The sequence below is a fragment of the Elephantulus edwardii genome, unplaced genomic scaffold (genome assembly GCF_000299155.1).
Source record: "Elephantulus edwardii isolate Elephantulus edwardi_28Jun2011 unplaced genomic scaffold, EleEdw1.0 scaffold00027, whole genome shotgun sequence".
In the NCBI taxonomy this organism is placed as follows: Eukaryota; Metazoa; Chordata; class Mammalia; order Macroscelidea; family Macroscelididae; genus Elephantulus; species Elephantulus edwardii.
In genome coordinates, this window is record NW_006399777.1 from 17707331 (window position 1) to 17720336 (window position 13006).

The following is a 13006-nucleotide window of genomic DNA, read 5'->3' on the forward strand; positions in this document are numbered from 1 at the left end:
ATTTAAACATATATATTCTTCAAGGAAATACTGGCATTTCAAATAATAGAAACACAACTGAATGGTTGTAAATTCAGATAAAACTTAAAAGGTTATGTGGGGAGAAAAAAAATCACTCAACAAAGAAGATTCCCAAGGAATGAAGGACTGGGAGAAATTGAAGGGGAAAAAGAGCTCAAATGTATTGTTAGGTAGGAAAAAAAGTTGAGAGCCAGAGAGAGAAAGAGAGAAGCTGGTCCCGGAGAAATGAGCAGGCCTTTATTATGTGGTCTGAGAGGAACACCAAGTGACCATGCCTGGAGAAGGTCAAAATGACAGGAGTGGGGGAGCTCTGGTGGCCTAATGGCAAGAAGCTTCACCAAAATCCCGAAGGTACATGGTTCGACCCTACCATATGCTCTGCTGGGGAAGGGGGGGGGGGTATTCTCTGCCTGTGCCAGGCGGATCCAGTTTGACAGCACACAAAAAGAGGGAAAAAACCCACAAAAAAATGGCAGGAGGGTAGACAAGGACAATTTCTTTCTTACTTTCTTTTTTTTTTTTTTGGACTAGTTTAGCTTTATTTTCTTCTTTAATAAGATAGTACAACACACATCTGAACCCCAGTGTGTCAGTTAAACACGGGGATGTAGTTCCACATGAAGAGAATGGAAACAAATTGGATCTTAACTTCGTTCCTTTTGACAGCTAATGGAATACAGAATACACTTGGACCAATTTTCTCTGTCTATTTTATCAAGTCTTTGAAGACACCACAAGAGTTGTATAATGAACTTTGTTATGATCTGTTAAAAAATCTCATATTAAATGAGGATGCTTAAGAATTCTTTTTCCTTCTATAGCAGATACAACTCAAAATAGTAAAATGATCATCTCCATGTGAAGTAGGAGAACTATTTTATGCAAGAAAAATGCAGCTTTTTTCCCTATCACTGAAACAAATTTAAATATGGTGTCTTCAGCTGCTTATTAAAAATGGCTACGTACAAGAACCAAGAATTTTTATTTACAGCCATAGAAACAAGTGGAGTAAAAAATAAAACTGAACAGAAATTTATGAAGAGTTTTAAATTATTTTGTTATTAAACAGAAACATACATAAGCTGAAAGCATTTTTTAAAAGTTTTTAAGTTGTTATTTAACCAGAACTTATGTAATACCTACATGAAATTAGGCAAAATTCTAATGTTCTGGCAACCTACAAATATTAGGCAATAAGAAATATTAAATCTGAAACCTGGGAAATCAAATACATAAAACAAAAGGATTGTACTTTAAAGTAAGGGTCTCAGAATGGGACTTGCTAAGAAACTCATTCCTGGAAGTTTTCCTTGGAACTATCATATCTCAAACTTACAGTGAAGACAGACAAGGTGGCTAGAAAATATGCACAGCTATAAAACAAACTCAGCGGGGAGTTACAACAGAAAGAGGGAATGCATTTTATTATCCACAAGATCAGGTTTTCGGTTCTAAAGCAATCTCCAGTAAATACTTGAGTGTTCTTCCTATTATGTTCACTTTAAATTGTGTAAGGGGGAAAAACCCTGTTACACAGCAGTTTTGCTCATATAGGTTAATATATGACAAAAGCAAATTAGAGGACCTCTTAATTTAGTTTCTCTTAACTCGGTAAGAGTGACCTCACCTATGTGAACCAACCCACTTCTCCATAGCTTTATTTAAAAGAATGAGGTATTGGTCTAGAGTAATACTTTCTAGCTCATCCTGAAGTCATGCTCTACACAGAGTCTTTGATTTTAGGAACCAGCACAAAGTCAACTCCCAAAATCAGCAGCTCACTGAAAAGAAAAGAGAAGAGGGTTCTGAGAATTAACCCAGACATAAATCATTGCAATCTTCCTGTCAATGCAAAATTGGTCAAATCTTGAATAACTCCGGTAATACCAATTGTAATTTAAGATAAAAAAGCTTCAATAAAAATTTTTAAAACAAGGATGGATTGATTTTTGGATTTCCAAATCAGAGTCAACTGTACATTTACACAGAATTGTCTTTACAATGAAGCCCAAAAGGGAACAGTGTTTCTGTAGCCCCTTTATTTTTGCTGATCAACAGTTTGTTAGAAAAGCAGCTGCAGGTTTGTTACCTAAGGTCTGAGACAGTAGAAGAGTGAGTCAAAGGTGTCACGGATTCACCTGTAAACAACCTTATACTTGAACGTCAGCCAATTCTGGAGGAAGTGGAGTCAGGATGTTTGCTCTCAAAGTGCTGCTTGAAGTTCTTAGGGTCTGGCATTTGTGTCCTACAGAGAGTGCAGGTATATATTAAAGCAGCTTTGGCGGCAGCCTTTTGATCATGGCTTTGTTTCTTCTTTTGTCCAGCTTGCTTTTTGGCATTTTTCTGCTGAGACTGAACCTTCTGCTGCCCACGAGCCATATCCGGGCTGGGGCGGACTTGAGAGTCCGCGCCGCAAGAGGAGAGGGCCGAGGGAGGTCGCCGGGAGGGAAAGGAAGCGGGGAAGCGCTTTGAGCACCGCTTCGACCTCCTCCACCCGCCAAGAAGGGGAAAGGCGAGAGCCCAGAGCACAACAGCCCGCGCCTCGCACGCCCGCCGCCACCAATTTCTTTCTATAGTGGTTTAGGGAGGACTAAGGAAGATGGTTCCTTACCAGGGGATAGACATTGTCAGGTTTCTTCAAGGAGTGATCAGACCTGGGGTCTCTGGGGGTGCTATACCCTCTGGGCATCCAGGAAGCTCATTTAACCCTCACTTGACCACACTAGATGAATGCAGGCTGGGGCTGGAGGTGCAAAGAAGCCCTCCAAGTGGTGGGCAGTGTCAGATTACCCTGTAAACTATGTATACATGTATCTTTGTGCTTATGGCTAATCTGTCGTGGATAGATTCATGTTTTCCACACAGGAAGTCGGAGCGAAACCCATTTGAAATTGTTCACTACAGATTAGCAAGTACATGCAAGTTGTTGTTGCTGTTGTTGTGTACCATGGAGTCAGAACCACCTCCAGCCGACTCAACTGCAAAGCGAGGAAATGCCCATCTTTGCACCAGAGCAGCTGGTGGATTCGAATCATGTGCCTTTGGGATGGCAGCATAGCTTACCACTAAGTCACCAGAGTCCTTTAAACATAAGTAAGTTGGTGTTTATTTCTCATATTATATTGGGACACAGCAAGTGATGAGTCCAGAATTTGGACCCAAAGAGTCTGACATCAAAGCCCAGACGTCACTCTCTGAGCCACCCAGCTGCATGTCTCTTCTCACTGAGCTGCCAATTGTGCCAAGGGCTCCAACAGGGTAGAGATCAGACTGCCCAGGAAGGCAGAGTCAGACCGGGGGCTTTGGATGCAGGCTGGAAGGGGCAGCGAGGCAGGGTTTGGTAAATTGTGATTGGGAACAATTGTTCTCATGTTCTGGTTGCACTGAGTTGCTGCAAGATTTTTGGGCCAGGACGAGGAGGAAGACACAGAGAAGACCAAGAAGGAAGGGGAGACAGCAGGGTAAAGGGAACAGGAAGCTTGGGAAGGCACCCCAAGGAGCAGTTGGCCAGGCGGTGATAAAAAAGATCTCAAACAGTGGAGGAGGCTAATGAAAGGCTTCCAGCAACAATTAGATGATGCACAGATCTTGTGCCTGGATGCCCCACGGAGTGTAGGACAGCAAGTGGCCAACGGCCTGTGGGACCACACTTACCCAGGACCGCGCAGGCCAGCAGGGCGCTGATGACAAGCCTCATCCTCCCGGTCTGTGGCGCTGGGCAGCGAGCACAGATGGACTCTGGTTCTGTGCTGCCTCTCCCAGGGCCCCCAGACCCTTTATACTCCGCCTGGGGAGTCAGCTAGGCACAGCCTTTGACCTCTCCATGTTTGCACAACACGGTTACCCAATCGGTGATCGCCTCTCCGCCTCTCCCTCCCTGTTTCTTCTGTACCCCTGCTGATCACCTCATTTCCTGAGTCCCCGGACAGCTCAGGCAGGAATCCATAAAAATGCTGACTAGAAAGGAAATGAAATCAAACCAAATCTTGTCAATCCTTTGATACTGCGGCTAGCTCTGGGCCAAGAATGTGGCTAAAGGGAGTTCATAGGCAGGGCTTGTGCTGCCTCCAAATCTCAGGATCCCAGAGTGGGACGTGCCTCTACCGGTTTCATTCCACATATGGACACCAGAAGACCCCAAGTGGAAAGTGAATTCATTTCCCCAGATTCCAAAAAGGACCAGGATCTGAGGATAACAGTCAAATGTGTTAGGAGAATAAAGCCAGACTCACAGTCAGAGATTCACTTATCTATTATACGTATTTCAGCCATGAACAAGGGGTAGAAATTATTGAAAGGATAAGTAACAATGAAATATGTTGTTGTTGTTATGTGCCGTCGAGTCGCTTGCGACTCATAGTAACCCTATGTACAACAGCCCTAAACTCCGCTCTATCCTGTGCCAATCGCACTGTCTCTGACACTCCCATCCCAATTATCCCAGTCACTGAATCAATCCACCTCATAAAGAGCCTTCCTCTCCTGTGCTGTCCCTCCACCCTCCCAAGCATGATGTCCTTCTCCAAGGACCGGTCTCTCCTCACAACATGTCCAAAGTATGTTAGACGGAGCCTCAGAATCCTTGCCTCCAAGGAGCCACCCGGTTTAACCCTTTCCAGGACAAATCTGTTTGTTTTCCTAGCAGTCCATGGTATTCTCAATACTCTTCTCCAGCACCACAGCTCAAAGGCATCAATTCTCCTTCTATCCTACTTGGTCATTGCCCAACTCTCTGATGCATAACAAGTGATTGCGAAGACCATGGCCTGTATCAGACGCACCTTAGTCTACAGAGAGACACCACTGCTCTTCAGCACTTTGGAGAGGTCCCTAACAGCAGACTTTCCCATGGCAATGCGCCTTTTAATTTCCTGGCTGCTGGTGCCAAGAGTGTTGACTGTGGAGCCAAGCAAACTAAAGCTGTGTACAATCTCAATCTCCTCACCATCCATCCTGATGCTGCCAATTGGTCCAGTGATGAGATTCTTTGTCTTCTTGACATTGAGCCTCAATCCATATTGTAGGCTGCAGTCCTTGACACTCTGCAGCAGGCGCTTCAGGTCCTCTTCAGTTTCAGCAAGCCCCAACAATGAAATATACTGATAGTTAAATGACCCTTTGTTTCTGATACCTGGCAGATCAAGAATTAGTATCTCAAGGAAGGAATTCCTTGTGGGAGCTGTGAATCCATGCTTCAAATGTTGTGCTTATGTGCCATCAAGTTGCCTGCAACTCATAGCGAGCCTATGAACATAGCTCTGAACCCTGCCCTGTCCTGAGCCAATTTCACTGACTCTGACACACCTAATCCCATTACCCCAGTTACCCAGTCAATCCGTCTCATCTGAGGTTTTCCTCTCTTGAACTATCCCTCCACCCTTCCTAGCATAATGTTCTCCAAGGACTCCTGGCCACATGTCCAAAGTATGTGAGATAGAGCTTCAAAATCCTTGCCTCCAAAGAGAAACTTGATTTTACCCTCTCCAAGACAGACTTATTTGTTCTCCTCGTGGTCCATGGTATGTTCAATACTGTTCTCCAGTACCACAGCTCAAAAGCATCAAGTCTTCTTCTGTCATTCTTAGTCATTGCCCATCCCTCTGATGCAAAGCAAGTAATTGCGAAGACTATGGATCAGACGCACCTTAGTCTCTAGACTGACATCATTGCTCTTCAGCACTCTGGAGAGGTCCCTGATAGCACACATTCCCAGTGCAATTCCTATTTTGATTTCCTGACTGCCGGTGCTAAGAATGTTGAGTGTGGAGCTGAGCAAGCTGAAATTGGTAACAACCTCAATCTCTTCTCTGTCCATCAAGGTGTTGCCAATTGGCCCTGTAGTGAGAATCTTTGTCTTCTTGACGTTAATAGCAATCATACGAACATCAGATCTGAACCTTGCCGTATCCTGCACCATTCTCACCACCTCTGGTATGTTCAAGCCCATTGCCAATCCCTTCTTCTCTTTTTCTGACCTTCCTTCTTTCCCAACATGATGGGGTTTGTTGTTTTTTTTTTTGTTTGTTTTTTTCCCAAGTACCAGCCCCTACTAACAGTATGCCTAACATATGTGAGAGGAAATTTCACCTTCTTAATGAAGGGAGAATATGGCAGTTGCCCCACCACCCCCAAGCTTGACCACTTCCTGAGAAACTTAATAACACCTTGAGCTGGTCACATCAAGGACCAGACCAAACAATGGATCCTGATAAAAGTCTGAGCTTGAGAAAACAAACAAAAGCTAAAACCTAGCTAAATTAACATGCCAAATTCCAAGAAGTATGATCTTAGTCCTCCCCAGGACTTCTTTAAAAAGGAAACCCCCCAAACTGCCCAGGTGTCATTTGGATCCTGTCTACATGCCATGCGGCTAGGCTGGGTCACTTGGCGTCCCTCTCAGACCCCACAATAAGGCCTATTCGTTTCTTGGAACCAATTTCTTTCTTTGTTTCTCTCCCTCCCGCCCTCGTACTCCTTTTTTATATCTAACACTTTGCCTCTGAGGAGCCATCTCTTTGCTCTTGTTCACTGTTGTTGTGGTTTGTGGTGTGCCGTCGAGTCAGAACTGACTCATAGCTGACTCTAAGGAGTTTTCAGAGGCAGTAATTCTCACGGAGGAGACTGCCCACCTTTCTCTCACAAAACAGCTGGTGGATTTGAACTGCAGGTCTTTGGGATTTCAGAGCAGCTTCTTCCCACTAAGCCACCAAAGCTCCCACAGGCCATGTTGAGGCCACCAAAACCAGCACCTGCCTTTCCAGTGGGGTCAAGTGGCAGTTCATCTTCCTCTTCCTGCCTCCCCTTCCCGTGGGCTACTGTGTCACGGGAAACCCAGCATCTTAGTGGCACAGAAAGTATGGTCTGTCTTTATATGTTGGTCATGAGGAGGGATCCAGAAGTTGCAGGGAAGATGTCAGAGGTTGGGAGGGCTGGGAGACGAGTCCAGAGAAGACAGTCACATATTCCAGTGGCATTTATCCAAGACCTTCTAGAAGCTCCTCAGGCTGCCAGAAAATAGGAAAGTTGTTAAAATGTTGAGCTAATGCCACAAACACAGGGAAGTTCAGCAGAAGGCCTGGTAGGTTTCCGTATTCACTGGGTGGTGGTTCTGTCTTTCCAGACCCTGTCAAACCTTTCCTGAGGACGACTCCAGGGACTAGGCTACAGGTGAGTCTGAACCCTTCATTAATGAAGAAGGATCTCAGGCCAGGCTGACCCCTCTGCACACCAGCACCCCAGCACCCCGTGTGCTGTGCCCTTAGTGGGGTGCTGTGCTTACAAACCAACAACAGGCATCAGATGACGGCACATCATCCAGTGAGATCCGGAGAAAATTCCCTCCAGATAGGAGAATGGGAGCTCCCACCTTCTCTGCTCACATCTGGCCAGAGACCCAGAGATAGCTGCAGAGGCCTCTTCGCCATCTCTGAGAGCAGGGCGCATGTCGTGTGTGTGTGTGTGTGTGTGTGTGTGTGTGTGTGTGTACAAGCGTGCGTGCTCCTGAAGTCCAGCTAGTACAGATAGCACAGATGGGCCCAAGCCCACATGCCCACGCGTGGGGAAGAGGCAGATAGATGTCCATGGAGATTTGGGGCAAACTGTTTCCTAGATGAGCAATGACACTGGAGTCCTGTTCCCACTCATATTGCTTAACTCTGAAACCGTGCGGTGCCAGGAAACACTCTATTTTCCATACAGAGTTTTACTCAGTGCTTATCACAGCCCTGTTATGCGGGTGCCTCAGTGTGCCCGATTTACAGATAAAATGAGGAGAGTGAGGCCCAGATAGGTTAAGAGGTGAGCTGGTAAGTGTGGGTATGACCCTTTGATATGCATACATGTTAGTGAAGACAATAGTCACTAGCCAAGATGACAGACTGCAGCATCCAAAGTACTTTACTACAGATCTGGGAGAGCTGCGAGTATTCCCTCAAAAAAGATCTCCTTGTCTAACGATGGTTATTGACTTTTATACTTGGGTTAGATATTAATCCACTTAACAGGTTAATATCTCTGGTTCAAAGTCTCATGGTTCTTCCATTCAAAAGGATAATTTGCATACAATTCCTAGTAAACAAACAGGTGAAAGCATAGTTCACATATGGCTGAGAGAAATGCAGTTTCAAAAGACAAATACTAGTTCAGGAAAGATGCATTTCCTTTTCTGGTAAACAGACAGCTTATAGTAATCTGCATGCATGACTATAGAGCGGTCTCTATACAAGGTCTGAGGACAAAACAAACGTTAACCAGTCCAAACCACTTCTGCAGGCTTGGAAGCCCAGGATGTCAAGTTTTTAGAGCTGTATCATGTGTCTGAATAAATTTTTTTTAATTTTATTTTTTTGTGCGTGTACCGTCAAATCAGATTGACTGGTACAGGAAGATATTGTCTCTCCTTCTCCAGCAGAGCATCTGGTGGATTGGAACCATGTACCTCTGGGATTGGAGTGCACCTTCTTGCCACTAGGCTACCAGAGCTCCCGTGAATAATTCTTAATTTATTAATACCACCCTATTCTATGGATCTGCATAAAGGGTGCTGCCTTCCTGGAAACCTGTCCGCACATAGACTAAGGGGCTTCTCAGGACCCACACTGAGGGAGCAATCATAGTCTGTGTTATCGGATGTACAGATGAGAGCTTCCTTCTGAAGAAGGGCTGGTCTATCTGAGGCAGGTCTGAATGTCCATAGAGCAAGACCTCAGACGTGGACTGGCTTTATTAGGCCCCGATGGAAGGAAAGGATGCCTTTCAGACACAGCTACTTGAGAATTCCAAAGCACAGGATGCCACCTTTAATAGTAGCCCTTATGAGATAGAAGCTCAGCTTCACCCTCCTGCAGGGGTGAAGCCAACAGTAAAGCCACAGGCCAATGTTCACAGAACTCTGGTGCAGTCCCGGAACGTTCTGAGCCCCAGTCTTTTCTAAATCATAGCCGCCTCTTTGACATGGTTCTCTTTATTTATTCAGAAGAGAAAAAGGAGGCTAAGAGGACAGAGAGGAAGAGACAAAGGTTAATAGAGCGTCTAGCGGCAGATCGATCCCAATCGTGACTCAATCTACCCCCATACCAGATGAAACTTCAATCTCAGCTCGAGGACTGTAGAAAGAGCTGGAAGTGTGTGTACGTGCAAGGGTGCTGGGAAAGCTGACCAGTTGCCCTGTGAGACAATATTTGTATCCAAATGTTGCCCAATTTACCAAGAAATAGAGCAAACAAAGAGCTTCTGCAGCCCCTCCTGGGCCTCTCAGCCTCCGCCCACTCAGTGCCCTCTGTCCATCACCAAGGCCCTCTTTGAACTGGTATCTGGGACAACAGGGGGTGGGGGGTGACAGGTCGTCCTCGGGGCTCATGCTCCTTACGCCAGATTCCCTGCAGGCCTGCTGGCTGAGGGGGAGAATGACGAGCAAGTGGGACACAAGGGCAGGGTCTTTAAGGAAAATTCCAGGCCATTCGATACCGTCTCTGTCTTTATTAGGGAGTTCTGGTGGCCTAGCGGTAAGGAGCTGTGCTGTCAATTCAATCAAGGGCCCATGGTTCAAATCCACCAGTTGCTCCAGGGTCTGAGAAAGAGGGACAGTCTTCACTTATGCCATTTACTGCCTCCGAAAACCTGCGGGAGGGTCAGCTATGGGTTGACTGTCTACATTACATTGCTCAGGAATTCCTGACAAAGCAATTTCTCAAGATTCCCCTTCACTTCCTATGAAAATGTGAAAGAATTGCCTATCTAACTTCACCAAGGAATTCTATCAAATATTAAAAAAATAAATAAAATCAGTCTTACACATAATCTTACACATAATCTTCCAGCTAATAGAAGTCTGAGCACTCTAAAAGTAAATACAAAAACAGATATTGTGGTCATGGAAATGATGACGATATAATTTACGGTTTAAAAATCTCTAAGAAAATATCATCAAACGGTATCCAGTAATACCTAAATAGGATAGTAAATCATTACCAAGTTGAGTTTAGTCCAAGAATTCATGTTGTTTTTGGAAACATCAATCAGTGTAGTTGAGCTTATTAACAGACTAAAAAGAGAAGGAAAAGCTGAGACTCTATCAATCAGTTAAAGGGCAGGACATTTAAAAATTACTACTGGTTGAAACAATGTTGTCCAACAATAAACTGGAATTTTATTTTGCTGATTTGTTCTAACAAAAAAAAATTACTACTGGTAAACTTTAAAATTAGCTGTTGTATCTATTGGTAGAAATTCAGCAACCATTCATAATAAGATCTCTTAGAAAAGTTATTCTGAGACACTTCTTTACTATGATAAAGAGTACTTTTGTCAGAATCTTCTAGAAAGAATAACAGTGGTACAAGAGGAGGAGAAAATGGGACATGGGGACACAGGGCCATGAGCATGTCTCTGAAAGAGGCAGAGGGAATCAAAATAGCAGAGCTCCTCACAGCCCCAGAGCAGAAAGCAGACAGAGCCCATAGCCCAGCCTCATTGGTGCCACCACCCCGACTGGTGCCTTTAAGGGATACACCAGCAGTGAGAGGTTTCATATTGATTGTTGACTCACAGACTTTACTCAAAGTTGTGGTACCAGGAGTGGGGTTTATTAGGGAAAGAGGTTGGGAAATGGGAGAGGCAAAGAATATCTCGCACTACAAGTCCAGGTTCCCAAGTCCAGCAGTTCCAAGCTAAATTTATAGCAAAACACAATTCCTTAATCTGTAAAAGTCCTGGTTTCAGTTCAGCCGTACAAACTGAAGAAGCCTCTGGTTTCCTCAATCATCCAACAAGGTTTGCCTCAGGGCAGGTACAAGTCAGCTGCCCTGGATGCACTCACCAGATTATGCCAAGAAATCTGGAGGACAACTACCTGGCCAACTGACTGGAAGAGATCTGGATTTATTCCCATTCCAAAAAGAGGTGACCCAACGGAGTGTGGAAATTATCGAACGATATCACTAAAATCACACACAAGCAAGGTCATGCTGAAGATTATCTAGAAATGACTGGAACAGTATATCAGCAGAGAACAGTCAGATGTGCCGGCGGGGTTTAGAAGAGGCTGTGGTGCTAGTGACATCATAGCCAATGTTAGATGGATCTTGGCTGAAAACAGAGAGTACCAGAGAAATGTCTATCTGTGTTTCAATGAGTATGCAAAGGCATTTGACTATGTGGATCAAAACAAATTGTGTTTAACCTTGAGAAGAATAGGGATCCCAGAACACTTAAAAGTGCTCATGTGAAACCTATAGTTGGACCAGGAAGTAGTAGTCGAAACAGAGTAAGGAAACTCTGCATGGTTCAGGATCAGGAAAGCTGTGCTTCAAGGATGTGTCCTATCTCCACACCTTTTCAAACTATATGCAGAACAGATCATTCAGGAGGATGGACTTTATGAGGAAGAATGTGGCATCAGGATTGGAAGAAGACTCACCAACAGTCTGTGTTATGCAGATGATACAACCTTGCTTGCAGAAACTGAAGAGGACATGAGGCATTTGCTGCAGAAGGTTAAAGACTAGTCTTTAATGTGGATTGAAGCTCAACATCAAAAAACCAAAGATTCTCACCACTGGGCTAATTAGCAGCTTCATAATGGATGGAGAAGAGATTGAGATTGCTGATAACTTCAGCTTGCTTGGTTCCACAATCAGCACTCTTGGTACCAGCAGTCAGAAAATCAAAAGATGCATTGTACTGGGGCAAATAAGCTGTCAGGGATCTCTTTAAAGTACTTAAGAGCAATGATGTTAATTGGAGGGACTAAGGTGCACCTAATCCAGGCCATGGTCTCAGCAATTACCTGCTATGCAAGTAATCAAATCACAGTAAGTGATCAAAAAGACCATGGACTGAATCAGATGCACTTTAATCCTCAAACTGATATCAATACTCCTCAAGAATTGGAGAGGTCCCTGACTGCTGACTTTCCTAGTGAATACATCTCTTAACTTCCTGACTGCTGGTACCAAAGATGTTAATTGTGAATCCAAGTAAGATGAAGCTGTTGACAGTTTCAATCTCTTCTCCATCCATCATGACAATAACTAAGAATGATAAAGAAGGATTGTTGCCTCTGAGTTGTGGTGCTGGAGAAGAGTGTTGAACATATCATGGACTGCCAGAAGAACCAACAGGTCAGAGAAACTGCGAAATTGTGAAACTGGGTTGCTCCGTGGACACAAATTTTGATATTCTGTCTCACAAACCTTGGGCATGTGGCCAGGAGGAATCAGTCCTTCGAGAGGGACATCATGCTTGGAAGGGTTGTGGAACAGTGAGAGAGGGGAAGATTTAGAACGAGATTAATTGTCTCAGTGACTGGAGAAATGGGATTAAGTCTGTCTGAAACGATGAGATTGGCTCAGAATAGAGCAGGATTCACAGGTAATATGCACAGGGTTGCTATGAGTTACAGGTGACTAGATGACACGTAAGAACATGATGTACAGAGTGGCACTTTGGATAAAAAAAAACAACCCAGGAAAAATACTATTTAAATAGCGTAAGAATAGTAAATGCTTAGGAACAAATATTCCCAAGAGAAACTGAAGAGATGCTAAGTAAATGAAGGGATCTCTACTGGTCTAGTGGTAAGGAGCTGTGCTGTCGGCATAAAGACAGCTCGTTCGAGGCCACCAGCTCCTCCATAGGAGAAAGACGTGCAGTCTCCTCCTGTGCATTTACTGCCTCTGAAAACCCGCTGGAGGGCCCACTGTTAGTCAGCTCCCACTGAACAACACATAGCAACAACAACTAAGGAAATGAAAGGCTTTTTAGTTCGTGAAGTTTTCCTGGAAGGCCCAGTATTGTAAAAATATCAATTCTGAATTGATTCATAGAATAAATGCCCTCCCAAATGATCAACAAGTATTTTATATATATTGGTGGAAATTGATAATACTTTTAAAAAATGTTCATGAAAATATAAAGGCTCTAAAACAGACATTGATTGGTTTGTTGCAATGAAAAAACAGACTGTATTTGGTTTGCTTTCTTTTTC

The 13006-nt window shown here is 44.2% G+C and overlaps 1 protein-coding gene and 1 pseudogene across 1 annotated transcript in view; both read right to left on the reverse strand.

The window, feature by feature from the left end:
* TF (transferrin) overlaps positions 1–3718 on the reverse strand; it is a 66869-nt gene extending 63151 nt beyond the window's left edge. The window contains 1 exon segment of the mRNA XM_006883422.1: positions 3676–3718. Within this exon segment, the coding sequence (XP_006883484.1) occupies positions 3676–3718 (43 nt within the window).
* Positions 2172–2400, reverse strand: LOC102867103 (annotated as a pseudogene).
* Positions 3719–13006: the final 9288 nt, after the last annotated feature.